At 40.8% G+C, this 23179-nt stretch overlaps 1 protein-coding gene across 12 annotated transcripts in view; it reads left to right on the top strand.

Moving 5' to 3' along the window:
• The window catches only part of Dock10 (dedicator of cytokinesis 10), a 263483-nt gene that overhangs the window by 126792 nt on the left and 113512 nt on the right, over positions 1 to 23179 (top strand). For all 12 annotated transcript variants that reach the window (XM_052192769.1, XM_052192770.1, XM_052192771.1 and 9 more), the window contains exon 4: positions 20399 to 20481. In XM_052192769.1, the coding sequence (XP_052048729.1) occupies positions 20399 to 20481 (83 nt within the window). The remainder of the gene's footprint in view (positions 1 to 20398; positions 20482 to 23179) is intronic.

The following is a 23179-nucleotide window of genomic DNA, read 5'->3' on the forward strand; positions in this document are numbered from 1 at the left end:
GTGAAGGGAAACAAAAAAGGAAAGAAATCGTTTTATTTTTCTGTTAATGTTCTGTGTCATCAACAGCACAAAAGGCCTTGGTTTGAAAGATAGAGATAAAGCATAACCTGTGCTTTACAGTCTGGGAAGCAGGAAAATGCTACTTACAAGGATCCCTCCTGTGGCCATGGACCAGCAATAGCTAGGTCTACAGGTGACAAATAAAAGGAAAAGGGTTTACAGAGAACTGCTTTAAGATGGAGAAATGGACACATGCATACACACACACCACCACCACCATCACCACCACCACCACCACCACCACCACCACCACCACCCCGGAGAATTACACTGAAAGAAGTATCTTAACCTCAAATACTAATAGCAGCCAATCATTACTGCCTACTTGCTTTGTGCCAGATAGGCATCTAAACCATTCACTTATAATAACTACGAACAAATGTTACAGCAAAGCATCCTCTTTTAAAGATGAGGAAACTGTGTCAGAGAAAGATTAAGAAACTTACGCAGGCAGTACCGTACAAGCAAGAATATATTCAATATCTAACCCCAGACCACAGAGCCGGAGCCCCTGAACTTCTGATTGACAATGCCGACTGCCAGTGTGAAGCTTTACCCTAGTGTCCACTGGAAGGAATCTGCCCTCGCGACCATGCTATGGCCTCTGCCCAGGCTATCCTGGTACATACAGTTATTAGACTGTACAGTAGGAACGTTGTTAGAAAACCTTTCTGAAACCAGATAAATAAAGCCCGCACTATAGTGGACTCAGACCTTCGCAGGGATTTTGCAGAATCTGTACTGAGCTTCCTTCTTGTTCCTTCCTGTATCAAATTGCCCAGTGACTCCATGTGGTGGTAGCAAGGACAAATGTCGTGGTTGCTAAGCAACAAATTGGAAAGAATCTAGTTTCAATACATCTGGCTCAATAAAAAGCTTGAATTTTCTCTCACATTACACTGACAGTTCCCAGCCTTTTGTCAATGGCAGTGGGCATTCTTTTCCTTAGTCTCAAATGACTTCATATTTTTAGAGGGAATTAAATAAAACGAACCATGTTTCCCTTTTCTGCTTAGTGATTATCCTGCCTGTCTAGTAGAGGAAGCAGGAGTGTTTCCCACACAAAAGTGTAGGCTCATTCCATGTCTACAGTGTTGCCAGTTATGAAAACATCCAGCCACAGTTCAGCAGCAATGTACATTCAAGACCACAGTTAAGCATCCTGCAACTCGGGCCACAGAAACTCACTTCACAGCCTCACCCACAAGCCTTACATGGTTAACTTGCCTATGTGCAAGTTAACACATGCAATCTAACCTCCGCTCACTCTGACTCTGGACTCAATTTCTTTAAAGCCCTACACTTGATATTTCTATTGGCAACAAAGAAACACATCGTTTATTTTGGCATGCCACTAGTCTTTCTGCCTCAGTTTCTCCATCTTATATAGGGCCATTAACCTAGTGATGTGATCCTGAAAATAAAACTAGCAAAAGTATTGAAAAAACAATAGCTTGGGAAGATTGCCTTTATCCTCCAGAGTACTTTATATACCTCTATAGAACCATTAAAAATAAGTAAAATCAATGCTCCTAGGGGGAAAAAAAACAGGCACCACTCCCACCGGGGACCAGGGCAATAAAAGAGTCTATATATAGAAGTCAGGAGCAAAGCTTCTATAGTAACGTTTCTGTTTAAATATGCACAAAGAGGCAATATGAAGCGGAGCCCACTAATTTAAATTAAGATGCTGGTTTAGTCTCTCTTAACAAAAGAAAATGAAACACCAAGTGAGCAACACAAGGGCACACAAGAAAACAGTCCCTGGGGGCAGATGAGTGGATGAGGGAGGTCGTGGCCAAGGACTAAGCTTTCAAGTTTCTTTGGTACCAAAGCCCATTTGGTTAATAGAACCCAACCTCTGGATAGGCGCAAAATCAACCTAAGCTGAGAAGAAAATAATAAAGTCAAGAGTATAGGTCTTACTTTAGTCCTAGCATAAGATACTTAGGGACTGAGTGTTATGGAAACAATCCTTAATACAGAATAAATACTTAATACATAAGTAAATTCCTTTATGCCTCTAGCTAGACTGGTAAGTAGGTGCACACAGTCATGATGTCCTATCTTTATGTGGACAGTACAGAGTTACCATGGAAAGTTCACATTTTATGCAGGGATTCCAAACTAGAAATAGTGGAGTTCTCCAGGAAGAGAAGGAAAATAGCACTTATGACTGAAGAGAAAATATGTATCATATTTAAAGGAGGGAAACTTTAAGCAACCATGGGAAGTTCATACTAAAAGCTCAAAACTTCCTGCTTTGAAATAAGGCACAATCAATTTCACCCTAGCAGGGTGTTTGCAGAAATGCAGTTCACCAAAGTATTTGCAAGTATTACACACACACACACACACAAACACACACACACACACACACACACACACACACACACACGAGAGAGAGAGAGAGAGAGAGAGAGAGAGAGAGAGAGAGAGAGAGGGAGAGAGAGAGGGAGAGAGAGAGGAGAGAGGGAGGGAGGATTAACTTTAATTAGTAGCCACCCGTTCAAACCATTTTAGAAGAAAATATGTTATAAATTATTTTCCAGATTTATTTAATCATGGGTAAAACAATTCATTTTCTTCTACTATTTTGAGAAACACATTTGATAAATGTTGGCCTTAAGCTGATACAAAGAAATCACCCTGAACTAAGGACCCAATATATTTCAATTAAAATACAAGTAGCTATCCAGTAAACCCAACACACATGCTTGCCTTTGGAGCATCTACTAATGATGCAAAGGAGAATATTGAACCTCCAAAAGCAAGGAAGTGGTAATTTCTTCTCATTACCAAATCTCTACTGTTAATTCTTATTGTTAAGACCAAACTGTCTGCTTTTGTCCATGGGTGGCTCATTACTAGGACACAATTTCCAGACAAGCATCTGAGAAAGCTGTTCTGTGGACTCTTCCTCGTCAAGCAAATTGTCAGAATAAACAGGGCCAACTTCATGCTTAAAGTCAATAATAATGACCAGAAAGGCCAAAGAAACACACGTTTTCAGCCATTAAATACCTCCTCTCAATCCTGTGACAAATTAATAGGCTATTTTTCTGTTTTCCTGAAAGTAAATTTGGGTCCAGGAGCATAAACATACTGTTATTGCTGCTGCCCCCAATTTAGTTCATTGAAGTTAGTTATGGCAACTTTCTGAAGGGTTAGAAATAGAAATAAATAAAAAGTTCCTTTAAATAGAAAGTTCCTTTCCCAGCGATGTACTGTTACTGTGGATCATGGCATAGTTAAACTAGCATGAAGTAATGAAAGGCATCAACCACTAACTGTGTGGCTGGACTGGATTATTTATTTAGCTCGCACCACTTTGCTAAGCAGATGTTTCCCATCCTTGCTCCTGAAGAGTGTGGCCCCAGGAAGAGTCACACACCTGTGATCAGAGTTACACTTCCATCTGATGAGCACCCCTGAGGGTTACTGAGAAAAAGAAGCAAGGCCAGGTTCACCTAGCAAGAAAAATAAAACAAAACCCACTAAAGGATAGACTGGTTGCTGGTTCTTCAAAGACAGAAGAAAAGTTGGACAGACATGAGGCTATTAATATCCTGGTAGGGTGGTTATACAGGCCTATAATAACAATAAAAGCATTGTTTCATGATAAAACTAACAAGCTAATAAAAGAGGTAGATTTTGGCAGGATTTGGAGACCAGAAAAGAAAGTAATAGAGAGGAATGGGCCAAAGGTCACAGACACATACAGTTTGGACTACTGTGACATTAACTTAAGTAAGAGGTGCAGAATAAAGTAAAGATTACTGGTATAGGCTTTGAACGTGGAAGAGAAGCCTGTGTCCTGAGGTAGAGGGAAGTGGAATGGAGACAGAGAGGGAGGGAGAAGGGAAACAGAGAGAGAAGGGAGAAAGACAGATTGGGGGAGGGGAGGAGAGCGGAAGGGAGGAGTAGGGAGGGGAGGAGAGGAGAGGAGAGAAGAGAAGTGCCTTTGTTTAGTGCTCTTGATACAGATGTTTTTATACCTAAAGACCATGAGAACAACAAATATGCAAGTCTTTCAATAGTTTATTTGAGAGAATAAAATGCACTCATAACTAAAATGGATTAAATATATGTTGTTTCCTGTTCTGAAAACACTGGACAGCAAAGGAAGGACCTTCAGAATAAAGGCCAGTGTTTCTTACTTTAAAACAGATTTCTGTTCTATAACATCAGGCTACAAAATCCATTTGTATTCTAAGAACATGGAAAGCTGCAAAATGTTTAACTCCAATCAGTTTTAAAAAACTATATTTTTCCCAACAAAATTAGGATTAATAAAAATATTTCATTTGTGTGTGTATGTTGGCTTTTATGGTTGATAGTTTTATTAATGAAGGAGGTTCTTGTTTCCTGGATAAAGGTTTTGTGGAAGTTGACAGACTTTATTTGGTTTGTACTTCTTAACAGATAATTTTGGATTAAGACTAATTGTATAGCCTTGAAATTTTAATGGGGATATTAAAGAATATTAAACATAAAATTTAATGGAGATACTAAAAGTCAGTTTTTCTATCTGGTCTGCTCTCATTTGCACATGAGCATTCAATTTCTATCATGGCTAGAGCATAAAATAGGATGTTCAAAAGCAAACTGTAAATGCCTCATTTATATTAAGAAAAGATAAGAAAGGTAAATTAAATGCATTTAGAATTGAATGATTTCAGGATAAAACATATCATGAAAAAGTCCTGATGAAAATATTGGAAAAAATTATCATTTTTCATATTAGTAACCTGAAGACATTAATTGTCTATTCACTATAATCTCTAGAAAAATAGTCTTGGTAAATACAAAGAAAGAGCCATTCCAATTTAAATTTGGCTTCTTCATCGGAACAATAACCTCCCTCCCATAGAATGTTCAGCAGTGGAAAGAAGCCCATGTGTACCAGTTGGGAAACTTGGAATGTAACACTATTAATTTGAATTTTGAGTTGAAACTGAGTCTTCTGGTTATATTGAATTATAACCCAAGTCTCATGTTTACATGACAATGTTTGAATCATAAAACAATTGCCAAGTGGTTTTAGTGTCAGCCATTATTCACGACCTAAAAAGTTACTGGGAAGATCTTGCCAAGGGATTACATTATGTATTTCCAGGCTAGACCCAAACATTATTTGTGATTACAAATACAACTGATTGCTTTAATAGAGCATGTTTTAAGAAAATAAACCAACTTGTGTCTCATTGCTAACTTCAACTCAGCAGAGCTATTGTGAGACCCTTTAGACTTCTCTCAATTTCAAAATAACAAGAGAAAAAAATGGGAATGGCATTCACGTTTTTCATTTATACTGGGTACTTCTTAGCCGTTCTGATTATAATGAGCCAATTGAGTCTGCATACTTACATATAGCACTATCTAATACCATGTGATTTTTTTTTAAAAAATATTTTTATTTAGTGTGCATTGGCGTTTTTTGCCTGCATGTATATATGTCTGTGTGAGGATGTCAGAAGTTCTGGAACTAGAACCATAGACAGGCATGAGCTGTCATGTGTATGCTGGGAGTTGAACCTGGGTCCTCTGGAAGAACAGCCAGTGCTCTTAACCACTGAGCTATCGCTCCAGCCACTCCCTCATGGGATACTTTTAAAAGCAGATTTGAAGTTCATTCTATAAGATCATTCCGTACCATCTGAAATTAGGTCGTGCGTACGTCACAGTGTTTGTGGTGTCTAATCTCATTTTTCCTTCCCAGCTAAGTGTTTGACAAGCTCTTTAGCTATCCAACTTGGTTTTAGAGAAGCAGAAATTAATTGTTGTGCATGAAGGGAACATGCAGCGTGGGTGATCTAACTGAAGAAGCCATTGTTCCCTGTGCCTTTTCTTTTGTTTCTATGGTATCCGTGTGTTAGGTGACCACGTGCCCTGCTTTGTAGGAACAGTCCCTTGTGCTGTTGACCTGGCTGACAGCACCTCTGTTCCCACTGAAAGGTCTCACGTAGGCAATAAATTAACCAGTCATCCTTTCAATGTGTAATTCGCCTTTATTCACTTAATTCCCTGATGCTTCATTTTCAACATGGATTCAATAGCCACGGCACGAGTATAAAAATTGTTGTGTTTTACAAATGTAGAATTACTCAGCGAGGATGTAGAACCGCAATTGTTTCTTTTTTTTTTTTTTTTTTTTTTTATATTTTTTTTTGTCTTTTTTTTTTATTTGATATAATTTATTTACATTTCAAATGATTTCCCCTTGTCTAGCCCCCCCCCCACTCCCCGAAAGTCCCGTAAGCCCCCTTCTCTTCCCCTGTCCTCCCTCCCACCCCTTCCCAGTTCCCCGTTCTGGTTTTGCCAAATACTGTTTCACTGAGTCTTTCCAGAACCAGGGACCACTCCTGCTTTCTTCTTGTATCTCATTTGATGTGTGGATTATGTTTTGGGTATTCCAGTTTTCTAGGTTAATAACCACTTATTAGTGAGTGCATACCATGATTCACCTTTTGAGTCTGGGTTACCTCACTTAGTATGATGTTCTCTAGCTCCATCCATTTGCCTAAGAATTTCATGAATTCATTGTTTCTAATGGCTGAATAGTACTCCATTGTGTAGATATACCACATTTTTTGTAACCACTCTTCTGTTGAGGGATACCTGGGTTCTTTCCAGCATCTGGCAATTATAAATAGGGCTGCTATGAACATAGTAGAGCATGTATCCTTATTACATGGTGGGGAATCCTCTGGGTATATGCCCAGGAGTGGTATAGCAGGATCTTCTGGCAGTGAGGTGCCCAGTTTTCGGAGGAACCGCCAGACTGCTTTCCAGAGTGGTTGTACCAATTTGCAACCCCACCAGCAGTGGAGGAGTGTTCCTCTTTCTCCGCACCCTCTCCAACACCTGCTGTCTCCTGAATTTTTAATCTTAGCCATTCTGACTGGTGTAAGATGAAATCTTAGGGTTGTTTTGATTTGCATTTCCCTAATGACTAATGAAGTGGAGCATTTTTTAAGATGCTTCTCCGCCATCCGAAGTTCTTCAGGTGAGAATTCTTTGTTTAACTCTGTACCCCATTTTTTAATAGGGTTGTTCGGTTTTCTGGAGTCTAACTTCTTGAGTTCTTTATATATATTGGATATTAGCCCTCTATCTGATGTAGGATTGGTGAAGATCTTTTCCCAATTTGTTGGTTGCCGATCTGTCCTCTTGATGGTGTCCTTTGCCTTACAGAAACTCTGTAACCTTATGAGGTCCCATTTGTCAATTCTTGCTCTTAGAGCATACGCTATTGGTGTTCTGTTCAGAAACTTTCTCCCTGTACCGATGTCCTCAAGGGTCTTCCCCAGTTTCTTTTCTATTAGCTTCAGAGTGTCTGGCTTTATGTGGAGGTCCTTGATCCATTTGGATTTGAGCTTAGTACAAGGAGACAAGGATGGATCAATTCGCATTCTTCTGCATGCTGACCTCCAGTTGAACCAGCACCATTTGTTGAAAAGGCTATCTTTTTTCCATTGGATGTTTTCAGCCTCTTTGTCGAGGATCAAGTGGCCATAGGTGTGTGGGTTCATTTCTGGATCTTCAATCCTGTTCCATTGATCCTCCTGCCTGTCACTGTACCAATACCATGCAGTTTTTAACACTATTGCTCTGTAGTATTGCTTGAGGTCAGGGATACTGATTCCCCCAGATTTTCTTTTGTTGCTGAGAATAGTTTTAGCTATCCTGGGTTTTTTGTTGTTCCAGATGAATTTGATAATTGCTCTTTCTAACTCTGTGAAGAATTGAGTTGGGATTTTGATGGGTATTGCATTGAATCTGTATAGTGCTTTAGGCAAAATGGCCATTTTAACTATATTGATTCTACCGATCCATGAGCATGGGAGGTTTTCCCATTTTTTGAGGTCTTCTTCCATTTCCTTCTTCAGAGTCTTGAAGTTCTTGCCATACAGATCTTTCGCATGTTTGGTAAGAGTCACCCCAAGATACTTTATACTGTTTGTGGCTATTGTGAAGGGGGTCATTTCCCTAATTTCTTTCTCAGCCTGCTTATCCTTTGAGTATAGGAAGGCCACTGATTTGCTTGAGTTGATTTTGTAACCTGCCACTTTGCTGAAGTTGTTTATCAGCTGTAGGAGCTCTCTAGTGGAGTTCTTTGGGTCACTTAGGTAGACGATCATGTCGTCTGCAAATAATGATAGTTTGACTTCCTCCTTTCCAATTTGTATCCCTTTGACCTCCTTATGTTGTCGAATTGCCCGAGCTAGTACCTCAAGTACAATATTGAAAAGATAAGGAGAAAGGGGGCAGCCTTGTCTGGTCCCTGATTTCAGTGGGATTGCTTCAAGTTTCTCTCCGTTTAGTTTGATGCTGGCTACCGGTTTGCTGTATATTGCTTTTACTATGTTTAGGTATGGGCCTTGAATTCCTGTTCTCTCCAAGACTTTAAGCATGAAAGGATGCTGAATTTTGTCAAATGCTTTTTCAGCATCCAATGAAATGACCATGTGGTTTTGTTCTTTGAGTTTGTTTATGTAGTGGATTGTATTGATGGATTTCCGTATATTGAACCAACCCTGCATTCCCGGGATAAAGCCTACTTGATCATGGTGGATGATCGTTTTGATGTGTTCTTGGATTCGGTTGGCAAGAATTTTGTTGAGTATTTTTGCATCGATGTTCATAAGGGAAATTGGTCTGAAGTTCTCTTTCTTTGTTGGATCTTTGTGTGGCTTTGGTATCAGCGTAATTGTGGCTTCGTAGAAGGAATTGGGTAGTGTTCCTTCTGTTTCTATTTTGTGGAATAGTTTGAAGAGTATTGGTGTTAACTCTTCTTTGAAGGTCTGGTAGAATTCTGCACTGAAACCATCTGGTCCTGTGCTTTTTTTGGTTGGAAGACTTTCTATGACTCCTTCTATTTCTTTAGGCTTTATGGGACTGTTCAGATGGTCTAGTTGGTCCTGATTTAATTTTGGTATTTGGTATCTGTCAAGGAAATTGTCCATTTCCTCCAGATTCTCCAGTTGTGTTGAGTACAGGCTCTTGTAGTAGGATCTGATGATTTTTTGGATTTCCTCAGTTTCCGTTGTTATGTCTCCCTTTTCATTTCTAAGTTTGTTAATTTGGATACTTTCTCTGTGCCCTTTGGTCAGTCTGGCTAAGGGTTTATCTATCTTGTTGATTTTCTCAAAGAACCAGCTCCTAGTTTTGTTGATTTTTTGTATGGTTCTCTTTGTTTCTACTTGATTGATTTCGGCCCTGAGTTTGATGATTTCCTGCCTTCTACTCCTCCTGGGTGAAATAGCTTCTTTTTGTTCTAGGGCTTTCAGGTGTGTCATTAAGTTGGTAATGTATGCTCTCTCCATTTTCTTTTTGGAGGCACTCAGGGCTATGAGTTTTCCTCTTAGCACTGCTTTCATTGTGTCCCATAGATTTGGGTATGTTGTGTTTTCATTTTCATTGTGTTCTAAAAAGTCTTTAATTTCTTTCTTTATTTCTTCCTTGACCAAGGTGTCATTGAGTAGAGTATTGTTCAATTTCCACGTGTATGTGGGTTTTCTGTTGTTTCTGTTGCTATTGAAGACCACTTTTATTCCATAGTGATCAGATAGGAGGCATGGGATTAGTTCTATCTTTTTATATTTGTTGAGGTCTGCCTTGTGACCAATTATATGGTCGATTTTGGAGAAGGTACCATGAGGTGCTGAAAAAAAGGTATATTCTTTTGTTTTAGGATAGAATGTTCTATATATATCAGTTAAGTCTAATTGGTCCAAAGCTTCAATTAGTTTCATTGTGTCCTTGTTTAGTTTCTGTTTTCCTGATCGGTCCATTGAGGAAAGTGCAGTGTTGAAGTCACCCACAATTATTGTGTTAGGTGTAATGTGTGCTTTGAGTTTTAATAAAGTTTCTTTTATGAAAGAGGGTGCCCTTGCATTTGGAGCATAGATGTTCAGGATTGAGAGTTCTTCTTGTTGTATTTTTCCTTTGACCAGCAAGAAGTGTCCCTCAGAGTCTCTTTTGATGACTTTGGGTTGAAAGTCAATTTTATCTGATATTAAAATGGCTACTCCAGCTTGTTTCCTGAGACCATTTGCTTGTAAAATTGTCTTCCAGCCTTTTACTCTAAGGTAGTGTTTGTCTTTGACCCTGAGGTGTGTTTCCTGTAAGCAGCAAAATGTAGGGTCCTGTTTACGTATCCAGTCAGTTAGTCTGTGTCTTTTTATTGGGGCATTGAGTCCATTGATGTTAAGAGATATTAAGGAATAGTGATTGTTACTTCCTATCATTTTTGACGTTATTTTTTAAATTTGATTGCTTAACTTCTTTTGGGTTTGATGAAAGGTTACTATCTTGCTTTTTTCAGGGTGGAGTTTCCCTCCTTGTATTGGTGTTGTCCTCCTATTATCCTTTTTAGGGCTGGGTTTGTGGATAGATATTGGGTGAACTTGGTTTTGTCGTGAAATATCTTAGTTTCTCCATCTATGGTGATTGAGAGTTTTGCTGGATATAGTAGTTTTGGTTGGCATTTGTGTTCTCTTAGAGTCTGCATGAGATCTGCCCAGGACCTTCTAGCCTTCATAGTCTCAGGTGAAAAGTCTGCTGTGATTCTGATAGGTCTTCCTTTATATGTTACTTGGCCTTTTTCTCTTACTGCCTTTAGTATTCTTTCTTTGTTTAGAACATTTGGTGTTTTGATTATTATGTGACGGGGAGTATTTCTGTTCTGGTCCAGTCTGTTTGGAGTTCTGTAGGCTTCTTGTATATTCATGGGCATCTCTCTCTTTAGGTTAGGGAAGTTTTCTTCCATAATTTTATTGAAGATATTTGCTGGCCCTTTAAGTTGTAAATCTTCACTCTCATCTATGCCTATAATCCTTAGGTTTGGTCTTCTCATTGTGTCCTGGATTTCCTGGATATTTTGGGTTACAAGCTTTTTGCACTTTGCATTTTCTTTAACTGTTGAGTCCATGGTTTCTATGGAATCTTCAGCATCTGAGATTCTTTCTTCTATCTCTTGTATTCTGTTGTTGATATTTGCATCTCTGTCCCCTGATTTCTTCCCAAGGCTTTCTATCTCCAAAGTTGTCTCCCTTTGAGTTTTCTTAGTTGTTTCTACTTCTGATTTTAGATCCTGGATGGTTTTGCTTAGCTCCTTCCCTTGCATGTTTGTGTTTTCCTGTAATTCTTTAAGAGATTTTTGTGTTTCCTCTTTCATGAGCTCAGCCTGTTGACCAAAGTTCTCCTGTATTTCTTTAAGAGATTTTTGTGTTTCGTCTTTCATGACCTCAGCCTGTTGAGCAAAGTTCTCCTGTATTTCTTTAAGTGTTTTTTGCATTTCCTCCTTGTTGGCTTTTGTATTCTCCTGGATTTCTTTCAATGATTTTTGTGTTTCCCTTGCAAGGGCTTCTAACTTTTGATCCATTTTCTCCTCAATGTCCTTCATGTGTTCCTGTACCAGCATCATGACCAGTGATTTTAAATCCAAATCTTGTTTTACTGGTGTGATGGGGTATCCAGGACTTGCTGGTAGAGGAGAATTTGGTTCAGATGTTGCCATATTGCCTTGATTTCTGTTAGTGACGTTTCTGCGTTTGCCTTTTGCCATCTAGCTCTCACTGGTGTTACTTGGTCTTGTCAGTGCTGGACTCACCAGTGCAAGCTGCCCCTTCCCCGTTGGCCTCTGGTGCACAGCTTACACTCTGCACTGCCTATAGACAGGGTGCTGTTGTCCAGGCTGTTCAGATCCCGAAGCAGGCACCTGAAGGCTCCCGCTGGGGCCCGCAGGATTTATTGGAGCACACCGACTTCTCCCAGCTGGCCGCCCGGAAGCCCCCACTAGCCTCTTGAGGGACCTGGAGATGTGGCGGCCACCCAGGCTGATCTGAAGCGGAGAGAGTTGAGCTGGGGGCTTCTGCCTGAGGCCTTGCCCCAGATTGTGTCTGTGGACCAGGTGGAACCCGTGTGCACCCCCAGGGAGCTCCGAAGGTGAATGTTGCTGTGACCTCCCCTGTGCTCCGCTCACTCCGCTGGGCAGCCGATTTCCCCAACCGGGCTGGCGCACACTAGGTTAGCCTTGTCGCCTGGGCCCTGAGTCCAGGCAAACGCCTGGGAGGCCAAGGTCCGAGCAAAGTTCCCCTAGGGCTATGTCTGTTATTTGGGGTCCGCCAGGTGACCCGGATGGCGGGCGTGCGCGTCCGCGCTCCGCGAAAGCACCGGGAGAGTCTGTTGTGCTAATAACCTCCTGGGCTGGTTGACACACAGATGGCCCACCAAGCCGCCCAGTTCTTGGGGTCAGTCCTGTGCCTTTTGGGGGCCTAGACCCCCGTTTTGTTAGCCTCAGGCTACGCTTGTTAGCAGTCTCTGCCCTCCCGAGCACTCTGGCTCCTGTAGGCAAAATGGCGGCGCGGTGCACCGGCCGGGGCAAAAAAAAAACTCCTGGCTGGGTTGGCGCCCCGATGGCCACTCGAACAGCCCAGGGCCTGGGTGCAGGCCAACGCCCGTCTGGCTCAGACCCCTGCGGTGTTGGGCCTAGGATTATGTTTGTGTACCTCAGTCTGACCGATCTCTGGAGCCCGGGATCAAGATGGCGGTGAGTCTCTCCTGACTGGCGGGCAGCCGAGTTCTGAAGTGGCTTCCGTGCAGCGAAAGGCTCCGCAGAACCGCAGCTGCTTGCCGCCCGGCTGGTCAGCGAAGGTCAGTGGTCGTGGGCGCAGGGCCTAACTGGACCCTGTGTCGCCTTGGTTCCACCGCTGATGGCCCTTCAGCTGGAGCAGCCACTGCTACCGCCGCCGCCGCCGCCGCCGCCACAATTGTTTCTTTTATGGTTGCATTCATTTTTTTCTGGCAAGAAACTACTTGGGTGATTAAATAAACCTCCAAAGCCAGAAGGGAAAATAATTTTGTGACTAATAAGCCATTTGTTACCTTCTGAGTGCTCTGTAGCCAGAATCTAATCATCAGCCCTTTGAAGAGGTTGACAAATTGTATTGCCAAACAGAAATTGCTAGTTCGGAAATTGTAACATGATTTGAATTGATCCTAATTCTTCTCTGAAGGGCAAAAGAAAGTGGGAACGGAAATATTTTCTTTATACTACTTTGGGGTGTTCCTTGTAACTCCCCACTTTTCTAAAGGGTCCAAGATCACCTGAGAATGATACTCCAACTCGAATAGTACGCAAAAGCAAAGAAACATTTATTCAGCTGAATTTCCTGCATGCAGGGGTCTCCCCGTTTATAAATATAGACCCCTAGTAGGCTCGCAAGCCCAGCTTTTTAGTGTCAGTTAGGGAAATTCCAGGGAGAGGTTTGTGCCCTTTACCCTTGACTAGTTAGTTCTATCTTTAGTGTTCTGACTAATTCTACAATTGGTTAGGCTCTGGAGACCACCCTGAGGGGGGGGTCACTTGTTCATTCTATCTACCTATTCTTACTTCAGGCCAGGTGACAAGGTGTCCTCAGATGGACTGCCCAAGGCTGTGGTTGCCTGGATCCAGTTACTGGATCCGGTTCTCATTTCTGGGAAACAAAAACTTAGGCCTAGTCTCCCAAACTGTCAGTTTAGAGTTTAGTCCTCTCATTGTACCTAAGTTCCAGGGGATCCAATGTCCTTTTCTGGCCTCCATAGGCATTACATACAAACATGGTACAAATACAGTACAAGCACAATGTCCATAAACATAGCATACAATAAATAAAATAATTTAAAATAAATGTGTCTATAATTTCTATGAGTTATTAGAACCCAAGGCTTAAAGATGGGACCTAATGCCCTAAGTCAGAGTGAGGAGAGCCAGGCCACATTATCACTTGGGCTTTCTTTGCATCATATAGAATCAATTGTAGTGTTTCATATATATATAAAGCACCTCTACAAAGATTCTGACTTTGTGACATTCAGGTAGAACTCAGAGACCCCAAAGTATTCACAGACCTGGTTTCTAAAACACTATCATGATTATTCTATAGCCTGTGATCATGTCAAGGTTAACTAGGATTTTTCTATCTAAACACACATAGGCAGAGATTAAAAAAAATAGATACACATCAAATGAAATGGTAAATGAAGAAAAATGTGCAGCAGGATATCTCTGAAAAAATTACTGGTTCCACTAGTTCTTGCTCGGTCTTTCACTTGGAGCCACACGGTGCCAGGCTCCAGATGAAAAGGGATGGGGAGCTGATGTCTGGACACGGGGCTAGGCACGAAGGGCAAGGAAGTCCGTAAGAGCAAGAGGAAGCCACTGCCTGGTTGTAACATGTAGAACTAGCCTGGGATTCTTGATTTCAGCTTTGCTTTTGGCCAAAGAGATGCTGTAGCCACAACGATCGCTGTTTCTAATGATCGTTTTAGAGTGGCTGTGTGGGCTGCAAGAAAGAATAGAGAGTAATTTTCTATGCATAGCATTTGAAAGTGAAGTGCCATCTCCGTGTAGGAGAAGCATGATGTGTTTGTAAAATGCACTGGCTTCCACAGAATCAGAAAAACTGCAGATTGAGAAGTGGGTCTCAAGAGCCATCCATCCAGCCCTCAGTTTCCACCAGCCTACCATCTAACATGAGACACGCCAGTGACTGCAGAAAAAATACAATGAGAACATAATTCTTCAAAATCACTGCTATTGCATCTCCCCAAACTCTCCTTACACAAAGCAAGGAAAACAAGTTGTTATTGGCAATTGAAATGACTGTGAGTTACAGACTGGATCAAACTTGCTGGAAGAATTGATTTTTTTTTTAAAGCAAATATTGGTGGAGTTCTTTTTAATGCTAAGAGTTGTATAGGAGTTATTGTATTTGGTCCTTGCAAAATCGGTGTTATTCAGATGGATAGAGAAAGTTAGAATTACTAAGCTACCCATTTGAGATGCCACAGATAATGAATGAGACAAGAGAATTCAAAACCAGACCTGTCAGAATCTAGGACAAAAACAAAAACACCATAAGACTTTCAGAGTGATAGACCAGATGTGTTATAGAAAGCAGTAGGCATTGATCAGACAATACATACATTTGCTGAATGGACTTTTGGAGCCAGACAAATTCCATCTGAGTTTTTTTCTCTGTCACAGGTGGGTCCTAAGGAAAGGAACAGATCACTTCCTGTGTCTCTGATGTAGTAAGTGAGAATAGTAAAAGAGTGCTTAGTAAGATGGTGTGTATGGTCCCTAATAGCAAAATATCTGACAAACTTTGGCAATGGGAGAGAGACAAATGAGAAAGGAGAGAGAGAGAGACAGAGACAGAGACAGAGACAGAGAGACAGAGAGAGACAGAGAGACAGAGAAGGAGGAGGAGGAAAAGGAGGAAGGGGAGGAGGAGGAGGAGAAAGCTCACTGCTTTTAGCCGGTAGATCATGAGGTCAGTTAAATGTATGGTCTATTGCAAACAGTATGTATAATGCATATAAGTATACATATTTATCATGGTTGAAATAGCTACCCACAGGAAGAAAAGTTCAATGAACCCTAGAACTGTGCATCTGTATCCCACTAACACTCTTCAGATAAGTTCCGCAGCAGAAGCATCTCACCCAGCACAGTGTTCTGAGCTCTCAGAAGCTGAGTCTGAGATCCTAATAAGTAAAAAATATTTGACCAAGATCATTGGCCAATGTTTTAAAAACGAGAAAATATTTAAACTACTTTGAAAATTCTGTCCTAAAAATAGCATCCAAAGTACGGCTTAGAGGAGGGTTGAGGGGCCATAGGCAGGATGATGGAAATCTTTTCCTTAATGGCATCAGATTTGAAGTGATCATGAAAAGAAGTTACTTGCTTCCCTCCTGTAGGTCCACATTCATGTCACCTTTTTTGTAAGACCCACCCTATTTAAATCACATCTCCCATCCCCTTTTTCTGCTGAGATAATTTCTTGCAACATTCCCATTCTCTAATACAAGACATAATCTGTAATTTTTACATTTTTTCTCACCAGCCTTTCACAGTGACATAAAGAAGAGGTGGATTTCTCTTTGTTGTTCACTGGAAAGTTCTTCCTTAGAATCACTCCTGGGTCATGTCAAGGTTTAATAAATGAATCAAGGTTTGTTAAATGATTTACTGAATGAATAATCTTCAAATTTAGGAGACTTGAGTTAGTGAATTATTATAATATGAGATCTCATTCCACCTAAAAGAAAAATTTAGAAAGCAAATCTAAATGGGGCTGTTGTGGTGTGTCACCAAAGAAGACTGCTCAGACATGGGTTCAAAGCAATAGAAGGTCTTTATTAACCGGCCAGCAACTAGACTGGGTGTTCAGAAACATAGTGTAGCACTGAACCTTTTTCAGGGTGAGCCTTTAAGCACAAAAACTATGTTCTGATCTAACATACTCCAGTTAACAAGAACAGTTAGCCAGAAGTGAACTGTGGAAGCTAAAAAGCAAGGTTAGTACATTTTTTAGACTTTCCCAGGACTATGGATTTAATGGATTAGGTCTTTGCTTTTGTTTGGGCAGCTGGTGATGTCTATGTGCTGGGTTTTATATCCTTGAGGGCACTTTCATCATGGAGCCAATTGTGCTGAAGGTTCAGGGTATACATACTAAGGTCTGAGTCCCTGTCATAGGGACTACAGATGCAGATGTGTGGTATCATGCCTAACATGTTCAAGGCCCTGGGTTCAATATCCCGTACCACCAAAATTAAAACAATAATTAGGAGACAGCAGGTATTGGTGAGGATGTGGAGAAAGAGGAACACTCCTTCACTGCTGGTGGGATTGTAAGATGGTACAACCACTATGGAAATCAGTCTGGCGGTTCCTAAGAAAACTGGGCATGACACTTCCAGAGGACCCCACTATACCACTCCTGGGCATATACCCAGAGGATTCCCCAGCATGCAATAAGGACACATGCTCCACTATGTTCATAGCAGCCTTATTTATGATAGCCAGAAGCTGGAAAGAACCCAGATATCCCTCAATGGAGGAATGGCTACAGAAAATGTGGTATATATACACAATGGAGTACTATTCAGCAGTTAAAAACAATGAATTCATGAATTTTTTAGGCAATGGTTGGAACTGGAAAATATCATCCTAAGCAGGTAATGCAATCACAAAAGAATACACATGGAATGCAATCACTGATAAATGGATATTAATTAGCCCTGAAAGTCTGAATACTGAAGGTACAATTAGCATATCAAATGATTCCCATGAAGAAGGAAGAAGAGGGCCCTAATCCTGGAAAGGCTTGATCCAGCATTGTAGGGGAGTACCAGGACAGAGAAAAGGGAGGGGGAGAGATAGGAGAATGGATGGAGAGAAGAGGACTTATGGGACATATGGGGGGGGGGAGGGACTGGGAAAGGGGAAAGCTTTTGGAATGTAAACAAAGAATATAGAAAATAAATAAATAAATAAAAATAATGAACAAGAAAGGAAAGAAAAAGAAAGGAAACAAAATAAATCCTTGCAACATATTAACTGGATAAAAATAAAATCCATATACAAAAGTAAACAGAACAAACTAGAAAAAACCCTGGACTAGAAAAAAATAAAACATTTTCTAGAGGAATAAGAACAGGGAGTGGGTGTCGATTTCCATTTTAAAGCAGATTTTCTGGGCAGTAGAAATGACTCAGTTATTGCATGCTTACTGCTCTTTCAGAGGACCAGAGTTTACCTCCCAGCATACGCATGGCAGGTCACAACCCTCTGTCGTTCTAGTTTCAGGGAATCTGATAACCTCCCTGGGCTTCAAAAGGCACCAGGGACATACATGATGTACACATATTCAGCCAGACAAAACACTCATGCACATAAATCAAAAATTAAAAATAAAATTTCAAAACACGTTTTGTCCCACATGAAAATGACCATAAGAGAGGAAGAAAGGAGAAGGTAAGGGAGAAGAAATGACCGCTCCCCTGGGAGTCCAGACAGCCTGGCTCAGCACGCTCTTGGCCTTTCTGCGCCTTGTCTGAATGCTTGGCATTTTTGTCTAAGAGGAAGAAAGACGTTTTAGCCAATGAACCTATTAAAAGCTCAGTTCTCTTTGTCTGCACTTTGCAAATCTGACTCGAGGATTGGCAAGTCACTGCTGAACATTTGCTAAATATACTGTTTGTTCAAACCCATTCAGTGCAGTCTTTCAGACCTCCTTAAATTCCTTTATTCCCTGTGTTCACCTGTCTTCCTGGGGTCCTCTTTTAGAGAAGGACAAAAGAATGTTGTTTTTCTTTTTAAAATATATTTTTCCTACATGGACACAATTCATTTTTATCATATTCCCTCCCCACTTACCTCCTAGCCCCCCCACCCACACCTGCCACAGCCTCCCCACTTTGGGCCAATCAGCCAGAAGCTCAAAGACCAATTAGTCTGAAGTATGCCAAGAAATGAGAGAGACTCCACCTCTACAAAGTAGGAGGAACGAACCAACTCCTCAAAATTATCCTCTAACCTCCACAGGTGTGCTGTAGCATGCATGCATATCTGTGCACACACAGAGGCACACACACACACACACACACACACACACACATGCACACACAAACACATACACACACAGTGACGTTCTTCCTAAAATTAAAAAACTACTATATAAAAACAAAACATACATACTTATGAAATATTATGGTAGTGTATGTATATGTTGATTCACTTCAGATCTGAGTCAATATCTGTTGCCTTACACTTTGCCACTTTTTGTGACATTAAAAATGAATTTTCTAGCCTTTTGAAATCACAGTACATATAGTAATGGATGGTCACTCTACTATGTCATAGCATGTAAAACGTTTTAACTTGTGACTAACTACAACTTAGAGCCCTCTAATCCCCCTCGTGTTTCCTTCTTGCCTCCCAGCCTGTACTCCGGTTCCGTGATCTTGATCAGCGTTGTTTTTAAGTCCTCCATTGGCTCTGTGAGCAACCTGCTAGCCTCCCACTCCTGCCTTTGTCCCAGCCTAACATGCTCTGTCCTCAGTTGCCAGTTTGTGCGTGGGCACGTCCCTAAACAAATACAGCTATGGGGCTGAGAGAAACCAGGGCCAGAGAAATCTAGTTCAGATAAGATCCCCTAACCCAGACCTCTTAAATGGGGTCCTTGTCTAAAAGGTCTCATGTTAAGCAAGGTTGTCAGAGATCCAGACAAAGAACAGAAAGACCACAGTAACCCTAGTCAAAGAGCCTGAATTCCTGGGTTTATGGCTCTTTTCCATCTAGCTCCATGACTTTTCCTACTCCCCCTGTCTGCAGTGAACTATACCCCGTTTCCATCTAACTGGACAGAAGTCATGACCTCACTTTCCCACCTGTAGCATCTATGAATCTCCTCTGTCTTGTCCTCGGTTACAAAGTCAACATCATAGGCCATTATTCCTGATAGGTCAATAAATGTTTCGTGCCTCAGTTTTTTTTTTTCCACTAGTGCAAAAAGATAGGGTCTGCTTGTCATCCTAATATACAGCTGCTTAATTCTCAAAATCTTTTCATTTTAGAATTAAAAGGGAGGGTCTTAGAATCTAGTTTGAGACAGTGAACTCTCAATTACAAATCCATGGTTATTATAATAAGCTACATGATAGGTAGGTGTTTGGAAAATATTTTATGCCTATTAGTAGTATGAAATCAAGGCTTAGGGAAAGGATACAGTCAGTAGAGCTGTAATGGGACTTAGCTTCCTGTCTTAACTACACATATATGATTGTAGGCCTGAGGACACACACTTGTAATCTTAAAACTGTGGACAGTGCCAAGCAGGTGGGAACCAGAGGACCCTTGAAGCTCACTGCTTCACTTTGATTGCCTAATTTGTGAGTTCCAGGCTCAAAAGATAAGGCGGAGAGTAACCATACTCAACTCCATCTCTCACCTCCACTTACATGTATGTATACACATGGACACATATGCATATAACACACATAATTCACTAGCTTCATTTTCAACATAATCCTAAGTGGTCTTTCATTAACATTCTGTGAAACTCAGAGTAATGAAAAAGCATAGGTTTGAGAGAGAGCTGAAAGGCAGCTTCAGGCTGGGCCAACAACAGTGAGAATATTAAAGGAGCAGAAGGAACAATAGTTGAGTGTGACAAAAGCCAAGTGAGAAAAAAGAGGCTGAAATCGAATGAAAACATCCTTGGTGATTGAGGACCATCAATGATGGATAAGGTGACACGTTACACTTGCTTCTCCTTGAGAGCCACACATCAGCTCTGACTCAGTGATGACTGTGTTGGACTCTGCAGAGAGTTCTGTGACACTGGAGGATGTCTAAAGATTACGAAGAACTCTTACCTACTTTGAAGTGGCCAATATGGCCACCTTCATGCCCACCTGTGATTAGGAGAACATTTTGCTGGCACAGCCAACTTTTAATGGAAATTTTTATAACTGTCTTTTCTGTCCATTTCAGGCTTGTAAATTCTACAGTTCCAAGTGGTATGTGGTAAACTACAAATATGAACAATATTCCGGAGACATTCGACAGTTACCCCGGTAAGAATATATCATCTGTTTATTATAAAGACTGCACGTGATTTTACATATATATAAATCACCTCTTTGCAACCTCCAGTATTATTTAAGAATATGTGTGTTTATTTTGTGTCAAGGTACATTTTGCAAATTCTATAAACCAAGATTCAGAACATCTTCATCAACATCATAGAGCTATGCATTTATAGTCAGAGTTTGGAATGAGACCTGGTCCTTTCTATGTTCGATGTGTCGCTACAGGTTAGGCATTTGCTCATTGTTGCATCATCCATCAATGAGCTGTCCTTTCCACCGTGGCACTGGGAAAGGCCAACATGGCTCATAGAATTTCTGACCAAGTCCCGTTCAGTATTTATATCCACTTCATATTGCTTTCCACTTCATATTGCTTTATGTACTTTCACTGTGGGATGTCAAAGGCATGCAAATGAATTCCACACAAGGCAGACATCTAAAAAGAGCAAAAGAAAAACTAAATGCCTAATATCCCCACCCCCACCTCCCCACCCTGACACTTGGGACCATAAAGCCTCTAGGAAGGTCACTTTGTTCTGCTTCTCCTCAAGAGTCACTGGATGACCTGAACTCCAGTTAAGTATCAATTTGCTATTTCCCCTACTAAAATAAAAGCCATCAAAGAGCTGGGAATTTTCCTGCTGAATCCTGAATTTCTAGCACATAATACTATGGAGTAATTTATTTTAGTGCACAACATTCTTAAATGGTGATAAGAGTTGCTTAAAATTTAAACAACAACAACAAAACACACACACACACACACACACACCAGTTAATTTTGATATGCCTTGGCTAACTCAAAGGCTGGGCACTTCTAATCCTTCCTGAGACTATCAAACACTCCCTTCCAGTATTCCAGAGTTAACATCCTTAAAATCTATATTTCATCTCTGCTATCCCAGACCCAATCAGGGAAGTGGACACTAACGCTTCTGCATACACTTGTATAAGTACTTTGCGGTAACAAAATTAACATTATAGTACAAGCAGTATTAGGTCAAACACACTTCACCTCCCATCTTGTTGGTTCATCAAAAAAAAACAAAAAAACAAAAAAACAAAAAAAAAAAAAAACAAACCATGATACAAACACTTCAGGAAAAAAAATAATCAAAAGTTCTGTGTCTACTCATACTCTCCGCCAGTGATGCACACCAGGTCAAGTGTGTCTGTTTGGTTGGTTTTTGTCCATGGTACAAAATTCAGCTCTACTTCGATATATTTTCTTTCCCCATGAAAATCTGTCTGAACTAAGATATTTGTACGTGCTGTCTCACTTCCTGATTTTTTTTTTGAATGGCTCTCAGAAGGTGACATTTGAACTGTATTCTCAAGGGTCAATAGCTACCAATGCTGGGATCCCAGGAAAAAGGTTTTCCACAGGCCCGGAGGTAGTTGGTATGATCCCTTGGGTAGACTGACAGGCTGGGAGGCTGGAGGGTGAGGCCTGGAGGGAAGTGTAGCAACAAGATCCAAGGACCTTAGGAACCTTAGGAACCCTGGAGGAGGGCTTAGCTTTTATTCTCACTGTGAGAGAAGTCTTAAGGAATGTCCACCAGGCTGTAACATCTTTTAAAAAAACACTTGGCTTACATTTCAAGAAGTGGTATGGAAGAGAAAGTAGAGGAGGAGGCCTTTTCTCAGAAGTTGTCTCACTGTGAAGACCAAGCCGAAATAGGAAGTCTTTTTTTTTTTTTCAAGACAACTCTGTGCCTTAACTCCCACAGATTTCTAAACATTTTGTAAAACTCAGGTTTCCTTAATGATTACCTTTTGCAACTATTTGGTTGGGAAAGTCCTGTCACAGCCTGGGGTGTCTTAGCTCATGGTTACATTCGAGATGTCTGAGTGGTGGTCACACACTTCCTCTAGATGAGATTGAAAATCAAATTGCTTGCTTTCTAACATCCACACTCCCTCTCTTTCTGAGAATCAGTCATAACTTGGAAGTTGTATCTGTGCTTGAAAGACCTTGGATTAAATGATTGGAGCTAGACAGCTACATCCAATTCCTGTTGTCTTTGCATGCATCTGTGTAGTGTTGATGAATGTTTGTGTGTGTTCAAGTGCATATGGGAATCTAAAGTTGGTATTGGGAGTCGTTCTTGTCTATATTATACCCATAATGGCAAGGTCTCTCAGTTGATCTAAAGCTTACTAGTGTGGCTAGTGTTGCTGCCTATCTTACTCTAAGGATCTACCCACTGTATGCGTCTCTAACTCTGAAGTTGCAGGTTGGCTACCAAGGGGGCTAGGGATTGAAACCTCAATCCTTATGCTTTTGTAGCAGCAAATGCTTTGCCCAGTGAATGGTCTCCTCTGGCCCTAGCTTTTGAGTAAAATTCTTTCCTCTCTCTTACAACCATGAGGTACTTTTACTACCAAATACTAATTTGCTATAGTCATGATGTCATTAAACAAATAATATTTCATGATCACAGAGTTCTCCCTCCATTAAAAAGATATATAAAGCATGTCTACTGTGGAGAGATTCTGGGCATGATTACAGAGTAAATTTTTCATATCATGCATGGACTTATCTATCTCCCACATGGTAAGAGAAAGTAACTAAAATATTTGTTGAGAATTTCATTGATATTATCTAAAGGAAGTGGAAGTAGATAGTAAAAAGGGGAAAGTTTGCCACCAAGGCAGAAGTTTTAGCTTATTTTTCTTAGAT

This window comes from Apodemus sylvaticus, chromosome 9 (genome assembly GCF_947179515.1).
Source record: "Apodemus sylvaticus chromosome 9, mApoSyl1.1, whole genome shotgun sequence".
Classification (NCBI taxonomy): domain Eukaryota; kingdom Metazoa; phylum Chordata; class Mammalia; order Rodentia; family Muridae; genus Apodemus; species Apodemus sylvaticus.